The sequence below is a fragment of the Panthera pardus genome, unplaced genomic scaffold (genome assembly GCF_024362965.1).
Source record: "Panthera pardus isolate Hobbes unplaced genomic scaffold, ASM2436296v1 HiC_scaffold_13, whole genome shotgun sequence".
Classification (NCBI taxonomy): Eukaryota; Metazoa; Chordata; class Mammalia; order Carnivora; family Felidae; genus Panthera; species Panthera pardus.
The window spans coordinates 16,803,982-16,826,143 of NW_026526688.1; the positions used below are offsets into that span (position 1 = coordinate 16,803,982).

At 39.6% G+C, this 22,162-nt stretch overlaps 1 protein-coding gene and 1 long non-coding RNA gene across 51 annotated transcripts in view; one reads left to right on the top strand and one right to left on the bottom strand.

The window, feature by feature from the left end:
* LOC109250997 (uncharacterized) overlaps nucleotides 1-22,162 on the top strand; it is a 190,681-nt gene that overhangs the window by 95,425 nt on the left and 73,094 nt on the right. The window lies entirely within an intron of this gene.
* SORBS2 (sorbin and SH3 domain containing 2) overlaps nucleotides 1-22,162 on the bottom strand; it is a 347,250-nt gene that overhangs the window by 31,661 nt on the left and 293,427 nt on the right. For 31 of the 50 annotated variants that reach the window (XM_053900849.1, XM_053900848.1, XM_053900890.1 and 28 more), the window contains 7 exons: nucleotides 17,911-18,069; nucleotides 17,107-17,190; nucleotides 15,301-15,357; nucleotides 10,775-10,824; nucleotides 8,293-8,477; nucleotides 4,317-5,903; nucleotides 996-1,084 (listed from right to left, as the gene is read on the bottom strand). In XM_053900849.1, coding sequence (XP_053756824.1) covers nucleotides 996-1,084; nucleotides 4,317-5,903; nucleotides 8,293-8,477; nucleotides 10,775-10,824; nucleotides 15,301-15,357; nucleotides 17,107-17,190; nucleotides 17,911-18,069 — 2,211 coding nt within the window. The remainder of the gene's footprint in view (nucleotides 1-995; nucleotides 1,085-4,316; nucleotides 5,904-8,292; nucleotides 8,478-10,774; nucleotides 10,825-15,300; nucleotides 15,358-17,106; nucleotides 17,191-17,910; nucleotides 18,070-22,162) is intronic. The other 19 variants (XM_053900861.1, XM_053900877.1, XM_053900876.1 and 16 more) reach the window with 8 other exon arrangements.

The following is a 22,162-nucleotide window of genomic DNA, read 5'->3' on the forward strand; positions in this document are numbered from 1 at the left end:
GGAATCATAATAAAAAGACTGGAAAAAGTCACGAAGGAAGCCATTATCCCTTTTACTAACACTTATTAACATAGTAGCAAAGAAATATTAGCCCAATTCTCATTGGGAAGCGAGTGTGTGGCCCAAAGTATAGGCTTGGTCATCTTGCATTCCCAGGAGGGTTCAGGAATTCTTTATTGACACGGTAAATCGGCCGTTCATCTTCTAGTCGTGATAAGATGTGACACACACTCACCTTCAATCACCCTGCACGCCCTAGCTAGCCGATTCAGCTCTGCCTTTTCTATTTCTCAGTTATCTCCTCACCCCACTCTCTTTCCTTGGGATTCCATGAATGTTAGGCAACCTGGGACATTCCTGACTTCTTTGGGGGGGTCCCACGGGTACTGGGCTGCAGGAGACACCTGTAGGGATTCTCCTGGAGCGGCTACCAGTCCCAGGCCAGCTTCAGTTGCCGTCAAACCTTCACGGCTCCAAGACGGCGTGAACCTGAGCTCCAGCCCTGGCTCGGGACCATGCACAAAGCTAGCTGGTACCTGGTTCCTAGGAGCAGTGATTTTCCAAGTGATTTTCCAGCAAAAGCAGGCCAGCAAAAATTAGGTCGAATTTGTATTGATTTGCGACACAGATGACCTAGAGCTCTCCTCTACATCAGGGGCGAAATTTGTACTGGGAAATCTCCTTCCTCCATGGGGCAGCCCAGCTCAACACTCTCGCAGAGCACGGTTGTTAATTCACGGGTGTCAGGTCAAGACTCGGCGGGGCCTCGCTGCCGGAACCGGACCGCGGTTGGGGGACATCTACAGCTAGGGTCGGGGTGCGTGCTGCCTTGAGTCCTTTGCTCAACCTCCAGGGAAGGTGTTTCTAGTTTCTCTCTCGTCATTTTTATGTTCTTGATCCGGGCTCTTTACTGGTTTTGGAAAAAACTCTGGCTGGCAAGTGCTTTATCAAGTACGTTGCAGAAAAAAAGACTCCAGTGCTATTGAACAAACTACCTCTTTTTCTGGAGTTCCTCTTCTTTCCCTCGGTGCACTTCTCCCCAGGTCAGTCATAGTGGATGAGTAACTTCTAGGGGACTCATGGTCTGTGGGAAAGGACAGGGTCAGAGTGAGTGTTCACATAATTAAAAGCCGACCTTTTTTAGCCATGGTCCCTGGTGGCAACTGTTTTCTCCTTCGGATTTAGAGACATAGCACAATGGAAGACATGGGTATAAGATTCATAGGTAAACGATAAAGTTGTGATGGAAGACACAAAACCAGAGCATCGCAAAAGGGAAAAGTATCCGAGGTTGCAGAAGTGTTATAATCCCAAATGTAACTGTTACATTAATTATGCTGCAGCACTTGGTATAGACAGTTCATACTCGCGGGGTGATGGCAGGGGTGGGGGGATTTCTCACCTCAGAGATTTAATACTTTCTATTCCTTTTGCCTCCAATTTGTAATTATTTTTCAGGGCAGGGGAAGCCTGGGTGGCTCAGTCGGGTGAGCGTCCAACTCTTGATCTCAGCTCAGGTCATGATCTCACGGTTTGTGAGCTTGAGACCCAAGTTGGGCTCTGTACTGACAGCATGGAGACTGTTTGGGATTCTCTCTCTCTCTCTCTCTCTCTCTCTCTCTCTGCCTCTTCACCACTCATGCGTACACACACTCTCTCTCTTACTGAAAATCGATAAACTTCTAAGGACATTTATAGGGCCTATAGAAGATGGAGAATTTGGACATAGCAACAATTAACAAAAACTAAGACATCTCATGGAACAATTTAAGAATGTAGTAAGGAAAAAGAAAAATAAAGCATGATGATGGCAGAACTATGGTCGTGTCCATTCCCCATGCCCCATCCCTACACGCTCTGTCCCCCTATCCCCCCACCCCGTTGGTACATAGTTGTTGAGTTTTAAGATGTCATCCTAAGGCTTAAAAGGCCTTTATCTTTTGCCTTCCCTTTTGTTCAGCTGCCTTATCAGAAAGTATATATTTATTCCAAGAAGCAAAGGGATAAAAATTCTCTAAACAGGAAGTATCCTATTGATTGCTACGCTGCTTATGAAATACTGAATTGTTTTTGTTCATCTGAAAGCACAGTATAAATAATTACATTCCCAAATTATGATTATAAGTATCTCTTAATGGTTTCTTATACTTTACACATTTGTATGTGGAAATGTAACTAGAGTCTAAGAATATCTCAGTAGTCTCTGTTACAGAATTTTACCAGTATAACTGGGTCAAAATTAGTAAATTCTTTCTCTTATCCCTTTAACAGATTTAGTTATATTGATTACCAAGAAGCATTAAAAATAAAATAAATCCAGCTACAAAGGAATTAAAAAATGCTAATTCATAAAAAGAAAACATTACTTAAAGATTGTGACTACTTTGACTATAAGACAGAATTGTCTATTTAACAGCAGGTGGACACGAGTTACATGACATATAAGGACAAATGTCTAACTGTCGGTTGTGAATTCCAAAGTCTTTAGATTTAGTAAGGTAACATGGCCACAAATATTTCAGGTTAAACTTACTCAGTTATTTTCAAGCATGAGAGAGATTCTGTGCCATATATTTTCTGTTTCTAAAATGGAAATACTTTTATGAAAGCTTTCATACTGATCGTTAAGTTGTAAATCACTTTTACTAATCCATGGCATATAAAATATTTTTCAATTGGGCTAAACAAAATTGGAAAGAGGGTATGTTATCAAAAGACAAATACCCTTCAAATGCATTTCAAAGCCCTCTCAGATCAAGTTTCAATAAGGTACTCTATCCGTACATAAAATTTAGAGGTGATTATTATCGTTGATACACTTACTTGAATAGCTGGAATTATCCAATATTGAAAAACTGGAAAAGGTAGCGGACTTATTATAAACTTAAATTATGACGTCTCAATCAGTGAAAATTTCAAATTGTAGGCACTGTTTTAAAAAATTCTAATTTGTTGTTTTTGAAGCGTGTTGTATGGTATAAATGAAAGCAAAGATAAATACTAATAAAGCAAATTTGTGCAGTGGCCGCTAACAATTGAGTCACATATACAGTACATTAATATGAAATTTGCATTGTCTTTTTTTTTAACCTATAGAGATTATATTCTATACTACAAATACTGAATTACTAGGAGTTTGCATCTCTTTTCTCTTACCTACTCCCTAACTGACTTTGGTCAAATCTCTTGTCTCCCCTGGGTCTCACTGCTTATAATGATACCTATCACCTAGGTTGGTGCCAGTGCTAATTAGATAGTGTGTAGAGCACTTTGCAATGCCCAGTGCATAGCAGACTGTTGACAATCCAAATCCCAGCAGGGAATGTTCTTTCCAGCTTCTGAAAACTTACATAGTGAACAGATGTCTGTTAAGAATTAAAAAGAGAGAGAGAGAGAGAGAGAGAATTGTATACAACTTGTATAAAAAAATATCAGAACCCCTAACAAACCTCAAAAAAAGTCCTCTGCCTTTGAACTGTTATTTGTCCGCATATTGCCACTCCAAGGTGATAATCCATCTATGAAAATGGAGTTGAGGGTCACTTTTAACCTAAATGGTCTAATTCAAATGTCAATAGAAGATTGTTTCAGCGGAAATAGAAAATAAGGTAATGGAAAGGAAACGAAAATGAATACACTGAATGATGGAAATGAGACTTCTGTCTATACAGCTTAAAGAGGTATTCACAAAAATTTTATCCCATGTGCCCTTTAAAGGTTGTTCAACAAATCCTATTCTCTTTTCATTGTCCATCAATCACTACATTGACTAGTTCAGTTTTGCTTCCTGAGTGTTTGGATGTAGTATCTTGACGTTGAATGTAAGGAATTTATTTATTGAGTGAGTGACTATCAAGTTAATATAATAACTAAGTAAAAGCTGTTTGTTAGATTATTGGTTTTGATTCATTTTACGACAAAACAAGAGTCATCAGTCTCTTAAGGATACTGATACTCAATCATGGCTTCCTTGATGGGATCCTTTTAAATTGATAAGATAAGTTTAACTGGTTGTTTCGACGTATGTTGTTTCAACCCTAACATTAAGCTACAAGATGGTTTTCCCTTTTGATTTTGAATGAATAAATTTTTGTGAATTGGTGATCACTTTAAGCCACACGTCAAGTCCGATTATCACATGGGCAAATGAGACTATTCAGGAAGACATGTTTGCACAACAAGCATTTGCTTCAAAAACACATAACGATGCCGAGTGGTCTCACAGCTTAGGAATGATGAGATGTAGGAATGGAAAATGAAAGAGCTGGATGGTGGGTGTCTGAACCACAGGGACAGAGAAAGAAAAGTTCATCCACCTTGGAGACTCCGTGCACTCTCATAGTCTTGGTGGTGGTAGTTGTTGGTGGTGGTGTCCACGTCTGGGAAAGAGGCACTGTGAGGCATTCTCCCACAATCGTTCTGGTACAATGGACAATGAATAGCACCATCTTGGGGCAGTGGGTGGAAAGGCTGGTGCACGGGGCTCCTTTTTAGAGCTTTAAGTGATGAGTTCCTCTCCGGAATATCTGGCAACAGCTCACTGATAAGACGGTGCAATATACTGTTGTCTGGCAAGCTTCCCCTTCTCTTTTCAGCTTTAATTTGGTCACAGATGTCTTTAAGGGCAGAGTCCAGAGCCTCAAACACAGACGCTTTACATTTTGCCTTGTCAGCCTGTTTTTTGGGAGTCGAGTTCTTTTTCCTCCGGAAAGGCACGGGACTGACTAGAAACGCAAGTTTAGAAAGGCCGGGGTCCGTTTCCTGTCTTCTGGGCTCCTCGGCATTTTCGTGTTTAGCTCTTTCATGTTTCAGCATTGTGGTAAATCGGGTGTAGGAGGCAGGGCATCTGCCTTTGCAGGAGCTGATGAGGTGCCGGTGGTGGTGGTGGTGATGGTGGTGGTGATGGTGGCTGGATCCATAAAAGCTCTCAGAGGATGTGAAGGAAAAGTGATCAAAGTCACTCTCGCTGCAAAAGGACGACCCTTCCACGTGGATGTAATCACTGTGGTCAGACACAACTCCTTCTTGGTCACTGTCGGAAAACTCCAAATGAGTTCTCGGTTGCTCGTCACTGGTGACTTCGATGTGAATCGGCACCAGGGTTTTGGTCTCGTAGCTGCGTTGTACGTGAGAAGGGTGTCTACTTTGATTTTCTTCCTCCAGCAGAGACTCGATGGAAAACCGCCTCTTGGGACATAAACCGTTTTGTTGGGGTTCTAGGGTTATAGGAGAGAACATATCATCTCCTAAATTTGGCATGGATTTTGACTTTTGAATCAACTTCTCAAATTCAGAAATGCGAGTGGGGACCATGTCCCTGGGCACCTCCTCAGTGGAGGACTGACTCCAGCCATGGAGCAGGCCCTTGTGTTGCTGTTCGTTTTCATACTGCAGGATTCTGGACTTCACCGAGCAAATCACCTCTGAGTTCATCAAATCCTTGCGATTAATGCGGTGCATCTTCTTGTACATTTTTAGGAACCCTGGGGCGTCATGGGCTGACCTGTGTCGGAGCCTCGATCTGCCGTTACCACGGCCCTCCTGGATGTAGGGGGATGTCCAGGCCCCAGGGCAGCTCTCCTTGGACTCCTCTTCACATAGCAGAGAGCCCATACTTTCTGACTTGGCTTTTGGGTCAGGGAAGCTGTCACAGTCACCATTTAGGAGATCATCACAACTACGGGATTTGAGTTTGGGGGAGACTGTCTCTTCAGTGCTGCTCCAGACCTCTGCATTTTGTCGGGCCATTTGCCAGCCGTTCTTGAACGTGATGGCCCTCTGTGAGTCACGAGGGACATCCAAATGCTGCTGCCTCTTGTAAGCGTTACAGTAATCTAACTCATTGGAGGGGTTGCCGTTGAGTCCTGAGTAACTATACAGGGATGGACACATATCATCCCCACCTTTTAATCCAGGCCAGCGTGGTGGAAGAGAGACATTTGGAGAAGTTAAAAGGTTCACAAAGAGGAAGCATGTCAGTTAGCATCAGATAGCATAGCAGAGGGAAAGCAGTTAGCATGGTTTAGTCTAGACACGGATTGTTACACATGTAGCTTCAAGTTTAGAGGAAGAAAATCCTAATTCTAAGGCAGGGTAATACTTTTTCAATGAATGGAGCTTCGCAGATATTAGGGTTAACAAAACCACATATAAAGAGTAATTAGTGTAGCTTCGATACCTATTTGTATTGTGTTCATACATCTTTCCGCAAACGAGGTATGCCAAAACCACAGAAGTACCTCGGAAGCTAATAGCCTGACCCGGTGTAATTTAAAGGTTCACCAATTAAGGCCAAAAGCGGTAGAGGTTTAATCAACTGAATAGGGTCAGGATTTGAGTCTCGTTTGATTTATAATGGTAGAGAGGTAAAGAGTAATTTATAAATTTGCATTTAGTTACTACTTCCGTAACTGTATTAAGTAACTTTTCGTGGGCATTAGATAGAAAAAGCAACAAGACAAAGCATTTTCCAAACTTGTAAAATCAAGATGCTTTGAAATACTGCTGTTAATATTTCTCCAAGACACACAGTACAAGCTCTTTAAACATACAAATTTACCTCATTCATTGCTCTACAAATTTACCTCATTCATTCCTCATTCATTGCCTCATTCTATGAGGCAGATTCTCTTAAGAGTAACTGGATATAGTATAAAATTCTCATCAGAGGTTAATGCATCTTAGTTTTTTCCAAGGAGGTTGTTTTTTTTAAAAAAATAATTTGCAATTTGATAATAGCTAAAACTGACCTCAATTTAGAATATGTTTAGAAATACTCTTTTCTTATGCTCTGCTGCGTTAACTCATAAATGAGAGGCCAAATTAACATCCAATGGGACATTTTCATCTTAGAAGGAAACCTGATGAGGGAAAATCTCTCTCTTGATAGTTCCTGTCTTACAACCTTATCCAAACTTTGCAAAAGTAGATAAGCACATCAAGCAGATATGTAATGTTTGGGAAAGGAAGTTGAGTCAACACTCCCTAGGGTAAAAACAAATATGTAAATTAATCAGAATCCTTTTAATTTTTGGGTGCTCTCCAAGCATAATGAATCAATGGTATTTCATGACCTATTTACTATCTTAAAATATTCATTTGCATAAGTGAGTGGAACCTGATAAATGTATGTCTGTTAATTGGATGAAAGGTATCGTAAAAGGGGCTCACTCATTCTGAACCTTCCAGGTAGTAGGCCCACTTTTACTAGGCCATGGAAGACGGCTAGTGACTCCCACCTATCCGGAGTCCAGGCATCCAAACCAGCCTGTGTTTTGCACACAAACCAGCTACCACTTAGCTTTGATTGCCACATGGCCACGCTTTTCGTGCTTACGTTTGATACGTGTGGCCGAATCTGTGCTATTTAGGGGAAACTTCTGTTAGAGCGCAAGTTCTTTACGCATTTCAAATTCCTTTTGTGTTCTGTTTCAATGCCAGGAGATTGGGGAAGATTTCAGGGCCCCAAATTAGGTATGGCCTTAGGTACCTGTAGATGCTGGTTTATCCTCAGTCTCCATCTTGGGAATATTCCCGTTACCACAGCAATAATGCACTAACCAGTCTTCCAGAGACCTGAAGGAGACTTGCCCTCTCTCAACACAGCTCACTGAACTTCCAGAGAGGAGAGAGGCCATATGGAGCAATGGCTTGGTGATATCTAAATTTTCCAAGTATGGCTTGAAACCAGTTGGTTCTTATTAGTGGACTGTTCTGAATCAAACACCATGTTACACGCGTAACGTGGATATTCTACTATCTATGTGAATGTTGGCCAAAGTATAGAACAGATGACGAAAGAATAAACTTCCGTAAGTCAGACAAAATTTTGTCTCGAATTAAATAATTAAAAAAATCAAAGTACGTTTTAGGCAACAATGTTCTTTGTTGCTACTTCTAATTCCTACTCTATAGATGTGATTAACTTTGCTAGTTGTAGGAACTTTAGACCATTTTTTTAAAATACGCAAATATTTATAAATGTAATCTTTTAATGGCCTGACAATAAATTAGGTACTCTGAATTTGTTCAAAAAAACCACAAATGATACATTTGGAGGACAAAAGCATTGAATATGCTAGATGATGGAGTCCATTAAGCCACTCACATAGCTCACCAACCTGACCTAGTCTGTGTAAAAAGAAAGCTATTGTTATGAAACTGGATTGTATTCAAGACACTGTATTTAAACGCTAACTATCTCTGCACGGTTAATCTTGCCCAGCTGTCACAGGTAGCCTAGGTTAAAACTAAGCTAGTGAATTGCTTACCCATCAATCTATGATTGCTCACCTTTTGCTCTTGACGGGGAAGAAGGGGAGGAACTTATGAAGGACTGGGTCAGGGTGGCGCTTGACCCTGGGAGGTCCGCTCGGCCTGGGCTGGTCCTGCGTGCACCGTGATCCAGGCCCCTCGGCTGCCCCACCGCAGGCTCGCTCTTCCTCCTTTTCCTGAAGTCACTAGCCATGCTCGTGGCACTAAAAGAAGAGATCAGCTTCAGTCAGGCTGCTGTTAGAGGAGGCTAGTATGTGAACCAGAAAGACTGATGGAATGTGCTAGTGACAGTGGTACAACTCTTACCTCTGTTCCCCCGAACTGCAGTTTTCAGAATTCATTCCTTGCTATTAAGTGCTATTTCTTTATCATCTCTTTAAAAATATTCATAGACTGTATTTTATTATTTTTTTATTAATTTTTTAAATGTTTATTATTTATTTTTGAGAGGCAGAGTGCAAGCGGGGGAGGGGCAGAGAGAGACGGGGGGCGGGGGGAGACACAGAATCCGAGGCAGGCTTCAGGCTCTGAGCCATCTGCGCAGAGCCCCATGCGGGGCTCGAACCCACAGACCTCGAGATCATGACCTGAGCCAAGTTGGACGCTTAACCGACTGAGCCACCCAGGTGCCCCTGAGACTGTATTTTAGAGGAGTTCCAACAACATGACTATATCCGGGGAAGCGTGCCCGACATGAAAGAAAGGACTGGAAAAAAGGAAGTCACCTGATGAGACAAATTCCTCTTACCCCAAGGTTTCCCTACGGCTTTTCCTACCAATCTTAGCTTGAAAACACTTACACTGAAATTCTAACATTTTCCCAGTGAAGTGATGAATGAATCACGATCTGACCAGCAACCAAACCGTCTAAGGAGACTTTCATCCGGTTGTATGAAATGGTGTAAGCTGTCTATAATGGCAGGACATTTTTATCACGGTCTCGATCTGAATATAGGATCACTCAGGACAAACGCTAGTGAACAAGGATACACATCACGCGGCATGCTGTCTGTCCGATCATTACACAAAATTACATCAGCGACAGCAGGAACAGCAACACCAGCTCCCACGAGGCAGCAATACACAATTGCTTTGCTGCCGTTTCTGTCTGCACAGCCCACACGCAAACCTGCGAGGTGTGCACGTTACCATTATTGCGTAAATAAGTCGATGCAACACACACTTTGCAAGCATAGAGTTGGAGCTGGACCTCAGAATTTGTCTTTGTTCTTCTGAAGAGGATAGCCGTCTTTTCCTAGACCTGTTTTTGCCGTCACTGTCCTGTCACGGGAGGGTCTGTGCACAGTCTTAATAGCAATCTTAGGTCAGATGAGAACTCTGAAACTCAAATACTTTAGGAGTGTCTATAGATGTAAAAGATATGAGAGGAATTTGAGGAGCCTTTTACTTAGTGACATTGATGTCACTGAATGGCCCCCATGAACCCACTTTACAAAGGACCCAATTTACAAAGTTTTTGACTTAACGCCGAGAGAAATCTGTAGAAGGGCAAATTTATATTTCTTGTTGGTGATACAATATGGCTGAGAGTTTGTATTATTCACTCTTGCTAGTGAGCTGTGTCTGAATTTCGGTAATGCTTTCAAGTCAAGTGATATTTAAAGCCTATCAGCAGGACTTAACCTTGGTGAATTCGTGGGACAGTTAGGGGTAGTTCCAAGTTATTCTGGCTCAGTTCTGGTTTGTCTCTGCTCCTTGCTAGCTATGTAAACTTGGTAAGTAATGAAGCCTAAGTTTAGTGCGTTCAGACCTAAGGTGGGGAGAACAGTACTTGACTCACCGTGGTGTCTTAAGGATTGAATATGTTTATGTACTTAGAATGTGTGGTATATAGTAAGCCATTCTTTATTGGTAGCAACAGTGTTTTTGATTTGTGCAGTCAGAGTATAATGAACAAATATGTATAGAACATAACTTAGAAAATTTCTAATAATTTACACATTTTTTCAAATATGCCATCGTAAGTATCATCTAATAATATTGAAAATTAGGGGCGCCTGGGTGGCGCAGTCGGTTAAGCGTCCGACTTCAGCCAGGTCACGATCTCGCGGTCTGTGAGTTCGAGCCCCGCGTCAGGCTCTGGGCTGATGGCTCGGAGCCTGGAGCCTGTTTCCAATTCTGTGTGTCTCCCTCTCTCTCTGCCCCTCCCCCGTTCATGCTCTGTCTCTCTCTGTCCCAAAAATAAATAAAAAAAAAACGTTGAAAAAAAATATTGAAAATTAGATGTTTATAGTTCCCGTTTAAAGAAAAGAAAACTGGATAGAGAGGAGATAGGGAAGGGGAGAATTTCTTGGTAGAGGAACCCAGAATTATTTCACTTAGTTTTTATAAATTTTTGAATATGCTGATATACAGTGATGCAAAAACACAATAAAACAACTTCATAAAGTATGGCGCTTAGAATAATAATGACGGGTAACGTAATCTTCATTATCATTTCACTGAATATTCTGGTTGCATAATGTAGTGACATTCTTACCTAGTGGGTCTTTCTAGGCTTCTGTCTATTGAGGATTGATACAAGGAGGCCTGTTAAGATAGAAAAATAGTTCCATGAAAATTTTTACCAAGGTAAAATTTCATTTGTCCGTGGACATTAAATTAGGTATCCTAAAATGAATATTATAAAAATTGCGATAAAAATACCATGTATTTTGATCATAAAATGTCTTTCAAAGAGAAATCATGCAACTCGATTTCTACTTTCTTCCTATCTACTTTCTCTTTTGATATAACGCGCTGTATTTCTCTTTGTAACTCAAACTATTCACAAACCAAACATTGCCTGGGGCAAAAAAAAAAAGTTGTTAACTGCTCCTTCTTGTAGGAAATAGACTGTAAGTAGGAATCTTCTACATTAAGGGATGGTTTGTTGTTTAAAAAAAAATATTTGTAGGCATCATTCGACCCTTATACAACATAAACCTTCTTTATAAATTTTTTTGTCATGTTGCCAGGCGTTACCTTCAAAGTATAACATTTGAGCAGAACTGAGACATCTTTCCTCTGTCAACACAGAGATGGCATTTTAATAATACCACCGAATTTGGTTTGAAATTAAACTAAACTATCTGGTACTTAAATCAGGTACAGACTGACATCTTTCAAATTAGTTAAGTTCAGGGTTAGTTTAAACAAATGATTAATGAACCCAAATATAACCTTTTTATAAACAGAAGTGGACTTTTAACATTTCCATGAGAAAACCAATTCTCCGTTGTCCATGGTTGTAGGAACAAAGAGAAATAGATAATGCAAAGTGACTCATAATTCCAAATACCTGTTGTACACACCATTTTCATACCCCTTCATTCTGAACAGGACAATGAAACAGATATTAGGCAAAATTATTAGATATGAAGTTTTTACTCCCCATGGCCATCTCCTAGAATAATTACTGAAATACCTAAAAGGCAAGAGAGGATCTGTTTTGAGCTCTTGAACATTTGAAATGACACTGCAGAATGAGCGAAAGTAGTTATGGTGCGACGTCTAGAATGTATAGGAAAATGTATACAAGTATATATGTGTAAGACTGTATATGTGTTCGGGCCACATTTGATGATCCATTATTTATCACAAACTTTGGTCTGATGAAGAGCTGAAATTCTAGTTTAAAAATGGCCTTCCGTATGAAAGTTTAAAAACGTCAACCCAAAAGGCAGGATTTGACAGATTTTATTTAAGTTCCTATCACACAGAAATATTTAACCAGAGTGTTAAAAACCTACTTAAGTGGAAACTAAACCACACTTTAAAACCCATTTCTATAACTTTATTTTGTACTTGTAAATCGGCACCAATTAACCAATTAAAATATTAGTATGTAATTTTGAGATTCTTTATGTAGATCGTCTGACAAGCCCTCTTATGAATAATTCTAAAGTTGGTTCTGTTAATTAATATTTTCATTTAATTTCTTCTTACCGAATGCGAATGGAATCTTGCCCAGAAACAAACAAAAGCACCTTTCTGCAGGAGACTATGGCCCCTCCTTTGAGACAGAAAAGGCATAGTCTAATGTTTTTAATTCCTAGAAAATATTTGGATTCCTAGGTTCTCGATAAATATAAAATTAGAAGAAAGAAATTTGGTCCACTGTCTGATAAATGTACATAATTACTTAACTTGCCAAAGTCTGAATCGTACACTGGAAAAGTGAAAAAAATAAACACTAAATAAGAGGGAAAACAAAGAAGGAAATGAATAAAATATTCTGATTTAGAAACATTAACTCCACAAGTCTGCAGAAGAGCAACATCAAATAGCCTCAGAGTATTGCCATCTGTGTAGAGCACAGCATTCACGGAAATGACAAACCACAGTTGATTATCAAAAAGTGTCAATTTCAGAACATCCCTAGGGTGACCAGAGATTTTGAATTGCCAGCTTGGGATGAGCCTAAACAAAACTGTAACATGAGAGAAAACATAGTGTAAGAAGTGAACGCTCTATACTGATAAATTTATTGTGTTTTAGACTTAGGCAAAGAAATGACAATGATTCCTCCTTGTGCTGGTTTCCATAATGCAAAAGAAACTGAAACCAGTTTTATTTATAGTCAAAGGAAGACATTCGATATTAAATTACAAGGAAACAGGAGGAGGTGTAGATAGATGACCAAGAGAAAAACTTGAATGATAATTATATAAATGACACTCATTCTGAAATGGAGATTGTGTCCAGAAAAGGGGTTAGCTATTTTACCTATTATGATCTACTATTTACATATTACCATTATTTTAACATACCTAAATTAAGTTCATTCTGATAAAGTATGGACACTGAATCACTCTTTCTGCTAAGTGATCGTGTGATTTAACTTTGCTTAGAAGTCCTTAATTGTTCATCATTAATGCCAGTTTCTCAGTTGTATTGATTAAAAAGTTTGTTATTCATGGCATATGCTAGGCACTTGATAAATGGTAGCCAGGGTGATATGTAATCAATTACAAATTTTACCAGAAATGTTTTACATAAAGATATTAAAGATAATATCTAGTACCTTAGCAGAGTATTTGTTTACACTCTGAAAAACCATGATGTGAGAGTAATATGCTACAGAATCGTACAACACTCCTTCTCAATTCCAAAGAAATAATGGCAAATCAGTTAAATCATCAGCAAAGTGCTTTTTTTTTATGTGATTTTTTTTTTGGGCCACTACCATAGCATGTAGAATGTATAAAATTTCTACAATTTTTAGCCCAAGTTATTGTGTAATGTTAATTATAGAACTCATTTTACAAAAATAGTTGACAAGGAATAGTATTAAGTAAATAACTTGTTTCTGAAAGATTTGAACTCCAAATACATCTCTTGGATGTGCTAAGAAGTGTGGTATAGAGGAAACCTCATAGAAGTGGAGGTTAAGAGATCTATGTTTTATTTTTAACTTGCCACCCTCTTACCTTGTGATATTGGACATATATGTTTTTAATTTTGGGGCTCTACTTTTCTTGACTTAAAAATGAGTGAGTTGGACTTGGTGATCTCTGAATTTTATTTCACTTCTCTAAGAACCAACCACCTTAAAATCATCCTAGAACTATCTGACCAAAATATCAGAAAAAATATCTGACCAAATTGAATTCCAAAGTAAATTCTTGGGCTCTTCATATGTTGAAATGATACCCTTTATTCAGATGTGAAGGTAACATAACATACAGAATAGAATTGCTTGTTGTATTTGATTGTCTTTAGGCTATAGGCCTGTCTACAAAACATAAGCCTCTAGAAATGACTACATTCAGTAACCTAGAATGCTCTTGATTACTCTATTTTCCTTTTTATTTAATATATAAATATTTTGATTAGTTCTCTGTTTTAATGTACACTATGATGCATAATTTAGAATTGCAAAATTGAAGCTTCAGGAAGTTGGGTATTTTCTTCTGAGACTGTGCCTGCAATTCCAGTTGTCACCACTGTGTGTCAGTAGTACTTCCTGAAGCATAGGTATCTTAGTAGTTTTATTTTCTAGTTGCACATTTTTTTGTTTTTTACCAAGTTAAGACTTTTTGATGAAAATAAGGTATTTATTAAGTGTCTTTGTATATATTTAGGACCACAGAAAATCTGTGTAAAACCAGTTTATGCACTTTGCTCCCATTCCAGCTACTTCTAAGAATTCCCACACAGAGGCTTTTATATAGCTGATGTTTAGCAAAACTGTCACTTTTGCTTATGTCAACCAGTAAGTCTTTAAATATGCTTTCCAAAATAATTTCAATTTTCTTTGCAGAGAGCAGGATAAAATCCTTTGACTCTGGAATGTTTCTTCCTTTTTCATACTCTCTTTGACTAAATCAAATAAAATTTGACATTGCCTGGAATTTTTTTTTTTTTTTTTTGCCTAGCAGATTGTCATGAGTGATGGCAAATGCATTTCATCTCATATGCCAGTCATAATCTATTATAGTGGCAGCCTGGATTATAGCATTGAGAAGGATTAGTAATGCCTGTCAAGGGTGTTGAACTGGGAAATTGTGACATGTGTCCCAGTTGTTTGTCAGCCCCATTCTTGATTTTATCTGATGCTAAAATCCACAGATTGTATGTAGGAAAATGAAAGAATTAAAATAAATTTTAAGAATATGTGGGGCATCAACACGTAATTAAGAATCTAAACTGTCATTCTGCACCTCCAAGCACGATGATAAAATGACTCTGCCTAGTATTTTGTGCAATCTGATCAAAACAGGTAGTTGATATATGCGCTAAGAGTGCTACTTTTGATTTTTTAATGATCACACTCCAGGACTATGTTGAACAGTTCCACTGAAAGTTATGGCTGGCGTGATTCTTCACCTACATTGCAGAAAGAGCCAAAACTTTGGTATAATTAATGTCTAAGCAATGATACTGTATACGACACAAGGGTGCAAAGGTGGGTGCTCCAAAATAGCTTAGACCCTATGGTCAACTGTTAAAACGCGGATGGTTCAGAATCACAGTAACGGCTCCTAAGAGAGAAAGCTGAAAAAGAGAATAATTTGTTTTTACCTCATTGGAAACACCAGAAGAATGATCTTGAACATAGTCCAGAGGCTTTTTAGGAGGCTGGGTGTAGATGCACCACATAAGCAGAAGTGTAGAGATGGAATATGGAGGAGAATCAATGGCAGCAAGGAATGGACATGTGGAAAAGGTGACAACAGTTAGAAACTGAGTGCTGACAGCATCAGATACACAAAAAGAGTGCATGAATGGAGCAAAATGGGGGTGGCCCAGGAGGAAGGGTGCAATGTTCGTAAAATACTCTCAAGCACTGGGCAAAATTACTAGTGGTTTGATTAGTAAATTTGTAAGTTCATCTCATCAGATCAAAATGAGCACTCCTAGTCTCTAGCCACAGAGGAATGCGAGGTGTATTAAAGGAACATTAAAGGAGCAGGTGGATAGCTGGTGAGTTTCCATGCGTGGCTAAAAATGACTATAGAAAAATGCTGATAATTTATGCTCAGAACAGAAATCGGTATGGTCCCTACAAACCACGTAATCAGTAATAACAATCCGCATAAAATAAAGCTAGAGAATTTTTATTCCTCTAAAATAAAATGCATTCATGTGAATACTTGGATACAAATTAGGAAAAAAATGAGAGAAAACACTTTTCCTGTTAAGTATAGAAATTCTAGGAAAAATCTTTTGGCATATATTTATTTACAGTCACTTTTGATCCAGTTCAATAAGATAAGGAATCTAACCAAGTGTCCCTTGCATTTCAATGGACTAAAGGGATGACTATAACCACCCCCCACCCCGCCCCGCCCCGCCCCGCCCCGGAACCAATATATGGTCACTTTATGAGTATGCAAATCAGTACGTGGCATGGTAAAGAAAGATTATGCTCTCTGATCTTCAGTAAAATTCTGTGCAGTGGAATAACTGGTATCTTAGAGAGTTTAAAATCCAGTACCACCAGTAATATAAAAAATACACTGACAAATAACAAATGCACAGCTATTGGTAGATAGAATTCCCCAATAAAACTTAAGGAAGGAAATCGTTATTTAAGGCTTAGGTTGACTATCCCAAGCAGACTGTGCAGTTCTCGTAAGGTCTGCCTTTGGCGGGTTTGGGGACAAGATGTTTCACTAGCAAAACTAGAAATCAAGGTCCACAGGGGTTATTTATTTTTCTCTTTCCCTATATTCCTGTGAGTAAATGAGTATTTTATAGTGGGAATATACTGATAATATATTATGGTGGGAATTGCCCAGAGTTTTTCTGTTTGTTTGGTAGACCCGGGTTTAACTTCTGACTCGACCACTTACTGTCTTGGGCAAGTTACTTAACCTCTCTGGTCTCCGCTTTCTTCTTATTAGAGGGGCATCCAGAGGACTCACTGAGACAGTGAGTTCAGAACCCAGCGCTCTCCAGGTGCTTGGTCGTTCCTCAGCAAATGGGAGCTTTAATAATAGTAATTACTGTTATAAATGCCACAGTACTTCCTGTGATTGAACGAGACCAAAAGGGACTGTAAACAAATATGAATCTTCAATAAATCTGCAACAGTTGTCTAACTGTTCCAGGACAAGACCTGTCTCAGCATTTTGAATTTGTTTGGATAGAAAGTAAGTCTAAGGCATGGTGTGGGGCAAAGAGAAGCTGCATAGGAGGTGTCTGGGCATGTTTAACCCTTCGGTACAGAAGTGAATGTGGGCTCAGCTGTACCGAATTTGCATATGCAGCACAGGTTCGGCTCTTGTTCTGTGAATGGCACCTATCTCTTCCGAGGATAGTATGTTTTATCAGTCAAACAACATTCCCCTAATTTTCTTACATTAATAGTCTGGCCTCACTTACCGGGCGTCCAAACTCCAGTTCTGAAAAGAATTTATACCAGGGCTCATTTTCTAAATCTATGTCATCTGGATTTATGCGATCATTCTGGAGCAGATGTGAAGGAAAAGGGAAGGAAAAGGCACACTGAGCTGAGTGAGGGAAACGCCGTGTGGTATGAAAAACACGCACGCGCATTCGCACGCAAACAGGCACCGACTCATCCAACGAATCTCAGCAGGACGAACAAAGGAAGTAAAGTAAAATGAGTAAAATCAGGATATGAAGATGAGCTTCGATGGCATCACCTAGGCCCCTAGTCACTTTCTCTGTCCACCTCTGTCCTCTCTTTTGAGTTTTCTCCTTAGCTGGAGGCATAAACCATGAAAAACTCTGTGAGCGAAATGAGCACGGGGAGCACACCTCAAAGAGGCTAACTTTAGCCTATTAAAGTTAAAATAGACTCAACTAAGCCACCGAGGAGCTCATCCGGGTGAGTCACGCCACCGCCCCTGCCCTCACTGATCCCAGCGTGTAAGCCTGCAGTCTGCAGACAGTTTGCTTGGGTGCAGATATAGGGAGAGCCTGGCGGGGAGAGGAGGGCAAAGGTGGGGAGCGGGGTGAGGGGGAGGAGTGAGAGGTGCTGGGAGGCGGTTAGGGGTCGACTGGCGTGAAGAACCTGGGGTCTAGTTGGGAAAGAAAGGGGCAGCAAGGTGGAGGTGGTGGTGAGTAGCTGGGATCTGATTGTCCTCTTAACCTCTGCAGAGTGAGGGCCACCCCTGAGCTTCCCGAGGGGCATTAGATAAGGTAAAGAAGGAAGGAGCTCACCCAGATGGGGGAGAGAGCCGGGGTGCGCGGGCTTGGAATGGGGAGGCCAGTCCTGGGCGGAGGGGAGGGGCTACCAGTTACTCCTCCATGTGGTGAGACAGAAAGAGGCTTCCGGCCAGGTTCCCTTGGAACAGGTGTCGGAGTTGTTGGGAGAGGGGGCTGCAAGAAAGAGGGGCGAAGGAAACACTGATTGATTAGATGGAGGTTCTTGATGCCATGAAGAGGATGTCAGCTAGCAGGAGGAAATGTTTCAGAAAAGGCAAGATGTCCCTTGGGAGACCCAGAGAACTTAGGAATGGTCTGGAGCACTGACAAGATGTGAAGACAAGGAGCCTCCCAGAAAGTAAAGAATGATCATGCTTAATGAGCTACCCCAAGTATCCACTTCTATCTGTCTACCTTGAGCTGGAGAAATGGATTTGGATGGGGTTGGGTTTTCACAGTAGTTGGCTAAGGGTGGGGAGAGGCTGAACAATGGAGTCCCACTCTGATTTGGTTGACACGCTGGTTTAGAGAAAAAACCAATTTTTATAACCGACTTTCTCCCCTCTGGTGGTTTCAGAATATTGTATTCAAGATAGAAAAACTAGGAGTGTTAATATTAGCAGTTGGAGAAAATACATACAATTGCTTTAGTAATAGAAAAAAACAGACGTGGAACATTTGCTTTCTCCAACGATATCCTTAATGCTTTTGCATAATATATGCTGATCAGACTGATTCAGGCTGGCGATTACATACTAAATGAAAATGCTTAAAGTATTACAGATGGGTTATTGCTTCTTGGATAAATTATTACATGACACTAATCAAACATGGTACAATTTGACAGTAATATTTTAAGTCAGGCGCACACACACACACACACACACACACGCACACCAGCGCCCTAAAAGCCATCCACCATGTCCAGAAGAGGACATGTTCTTGGTAACATTGAGGGCTTTGAGATATTCCACATTCAAACAAAAGCGATTATTTTGACATTAGCTTGTCGAAGCCTTTTACTGACTTTTTGAATTCCCAATCATTTTGTTAATAATATACAGTCTGTGTGCAACGATCAGTTATAATCAAAGTAATTTTAGAGATGTGCTTTTTATTTCAATATTTTATAATAGGAGATTATAATAGTAGCTATAGACAATGAGGGAGAAATTTGAGGCATCGTAACAAAATAGTGAAAGGGCCTAAGTTCTCCAAAATTTGCAATGGTCGTGATGATAAAGACTGGGTAGTAACTCTGGGGATTATTTATGGTGGAATGCTAAGTGATAAAAGCCAAATATGATCATGTGCTTGTACAGCGTTTGCACTGATATCACGAAGTCTGTGTCTGGATGAGCACAGGAAGAAAACACACACATCCACAAAGAAACCACAATGGTGTTCTGGTGTTGAGATTGTTCTTTTCCTTCTTTTAAAATACTATTTTGCTTTCCTGTTATAATGTGGAGAACATCCTGTAATTACTATGGGAAATGTTGCAGAAAACTTGATTCAATTTACACTTGATTCAGTAGGATAAAAGGACTCACTGAGGTTTCAGTATTAGTAAAATACTGTTTTTCTCCAATTATCATTTAGATAATAGCTGCGGCTTATGACTATTTTATGGAATAGTTCTATTGGAGCAGATTTTTGGGGTAATGGGTATTAGAATTTTCTAGTAGTTTTTGTTGTGTCTCTAGAGGCCTAGTACTTCTTCCAGAAGAAAATCAATCTTTGGTTCTTTCAAATGTCATTGTTTCTAGTATTATATACTTAGTAATATTACTAATTCTTATTCTATAATCTCTGCTTTCATGTACAGTATTTTGTTTTGCTAAAGGGAGATAGCAGTTTCTCTTAGAGGAAACAAATTTGTTTAAAAGTATTTTGAACAGCAGAGGGCAGCAAATTTACTAAACACATAAGTATATTTACCAGTGGTTACAACTTCACTTTGACTTCCACCTTAAGAAACTGTATAACCAACAGATATACAAAATCCTGATTTATGGAGATATATTTCTGTGACAGAATGTGGAAGAGGGAGAATATCTACCTTCCTGCATCATATCTTAAAATGACAGTGTTTCATGAATTATGGTTTTGTAGATTCAAAATTTAATTTATAGTCTCATTGGGCAACTATCTAGAGCCATGCCAATAGAAATGAGCAGAGAGAATGCCTCAAACAATGGTAATTGGCAATTATCTATAACTTTGGAACTTAATGAAAGGCACATACTTGAGTACAGACTTGATGGTAAAGAAATGCAAATGACAGAGCAAGAATTGTCTTTTCACTGTGGTTGACCTATTGGATCCCTTTGGTTCCGCAACAATGTCATGTATTACGTAGCCATCTAGATCCATGGCTGAGGTACATAGAGGCCTCACAAAAGTTAGTGATACATATACAGATGGTCAGCCAGCAGAAATACACAAATACACACTCACAATCTCACTAAATCGTGCATCACCTGGAATCTCAGGTTCCACGCGTAACCTGAAAGTTCCTTTGAGTTGTTTGACACCAATGGGAACACTGAAAAACTCACTTAGGAAGCGTGGTTATGCTTTACTCTAATTGCCCATTAAAAACAACAAAAAAGCAGATATACCGTTGCACATCTTTCTAACCTTTTTGGTTCTCATTTTGAAAAACCCAGCAAATCTGTCCTTAAAACAAATGTCATGTACCAGTGCAAGAGGAAGTATTTAAGAAAACCTAAAACTATAAATCAGACAGGATTCTTATTTAAAGGCAACCAGTGGGGAACACTTTTTAAAGTTTTTGTGTTTTCTATAGTTTCAAACCATTTAGTTGCTTTTGGGGTTATAGAACTCTACGATTCTCCGTATTCTCATTGCAGGCATAGAATTTTGATGTGTTGTTCCAAACGAAAAGAAGTGCCAACGTAACTTAGTTCTTCAAAATTTATGCTCATGAGAGTTTAAAGCTTTGATGGCATTCACTACTATGTTTTATATTTATTGTGGTTCCACAATCGATGATATACATAATTGTCAGCTGGGATCATTCCTTATGGTTCAAACCATCAGATAGAACTCCCCAAATTTTTATACTTTAAGCTTTGACAATCTTCACTGATAAGGAAGTGTAAGTTCACTGAGGGTTTGCATTGCATTTCAACCCTGCACAGTGCTTGCGATGATTTTTTCTCTCTGCTTTTATCATTCTGTGCTAAGTTGTTGTAGAGAAAGGTAATATCTTCATATTGTTTTCTATTTTATCATGTATAGAGAGGTCCTGAGTAAGTGCTTACTTTACTTTACTTTACTTTACTTTGGGCTCACCTATAAATATATCCAAGCCAGATGGGATGTCAAGTTTTTATCAATATAATCTCAGCAGAGAGTTTTGTATGATTGCCTTATGGAATAAATTGTGGTTCAAGTCAGTTAAAGATAAATTCCTGGTAATTGCAAAGTACGTTTGCAGATCAAATGTTAGGCCCTTTTAATCAGTGTTTTCAAGTTTATAGTCAAATGAATATCTACATGCTTCAAAAAGTTGCATTGACCTTTACGTTCCTGTTAAAAATAAAAATGCGTATTTCATTGATTCCTAAAGAAGAAGGGGATCCCTTTGGCCAGAGTCTGGGTAAAGACTTTTATTCAAATAGTAACACCTCTTCTGCCCACCTTGTCCTTACTCCATGGAATCATGGAATTTGTGAGCCACGGTCACGAATAGCAGTGTGTCAAAGCTATTGTGTGTGCTGTGATGGAGACCCACTGTGCCTTTTGTCACTAAGAATGTATCGACTTCATAGAGAAGCAACAAAACAGGGATTCTGTCTCACCAGCTTTATCCACTAACCACAAGGGTAAAACCTATGTTCTTTCATGCACTTATTAGTTCGATGGCTATTCACTAAATGAAACACCCATCATGTGTGCTAAGTGCTAGCGGGCTAGGTGCTGGGGATACAACGGGTGCACTAGACATGGTCCTGCCTTCAAGGTGCTTAACATCCAGTGAGGGACACAGACAAGTAAACAGGCCATTACTATTCAGTGTGTGAGGAGGAAATGTGTGCTACAGACACACAGGAGGGAAGCTTTACACCCGGGGTGGAGGAGTCAGTGATGATGCCCTGGGGAAAAGAGACAAGGCCACGGGTGAGATGGGATTTTCCAGTGAAGAGAGAGGTGATGGAAAGAGCTTTTCCCTCCTGGTGGAGAGAAAGCCTGTGCAAAAGTCCAGGAAGGCAGAAATTGAAGGCTGTCTGTCTAGCTG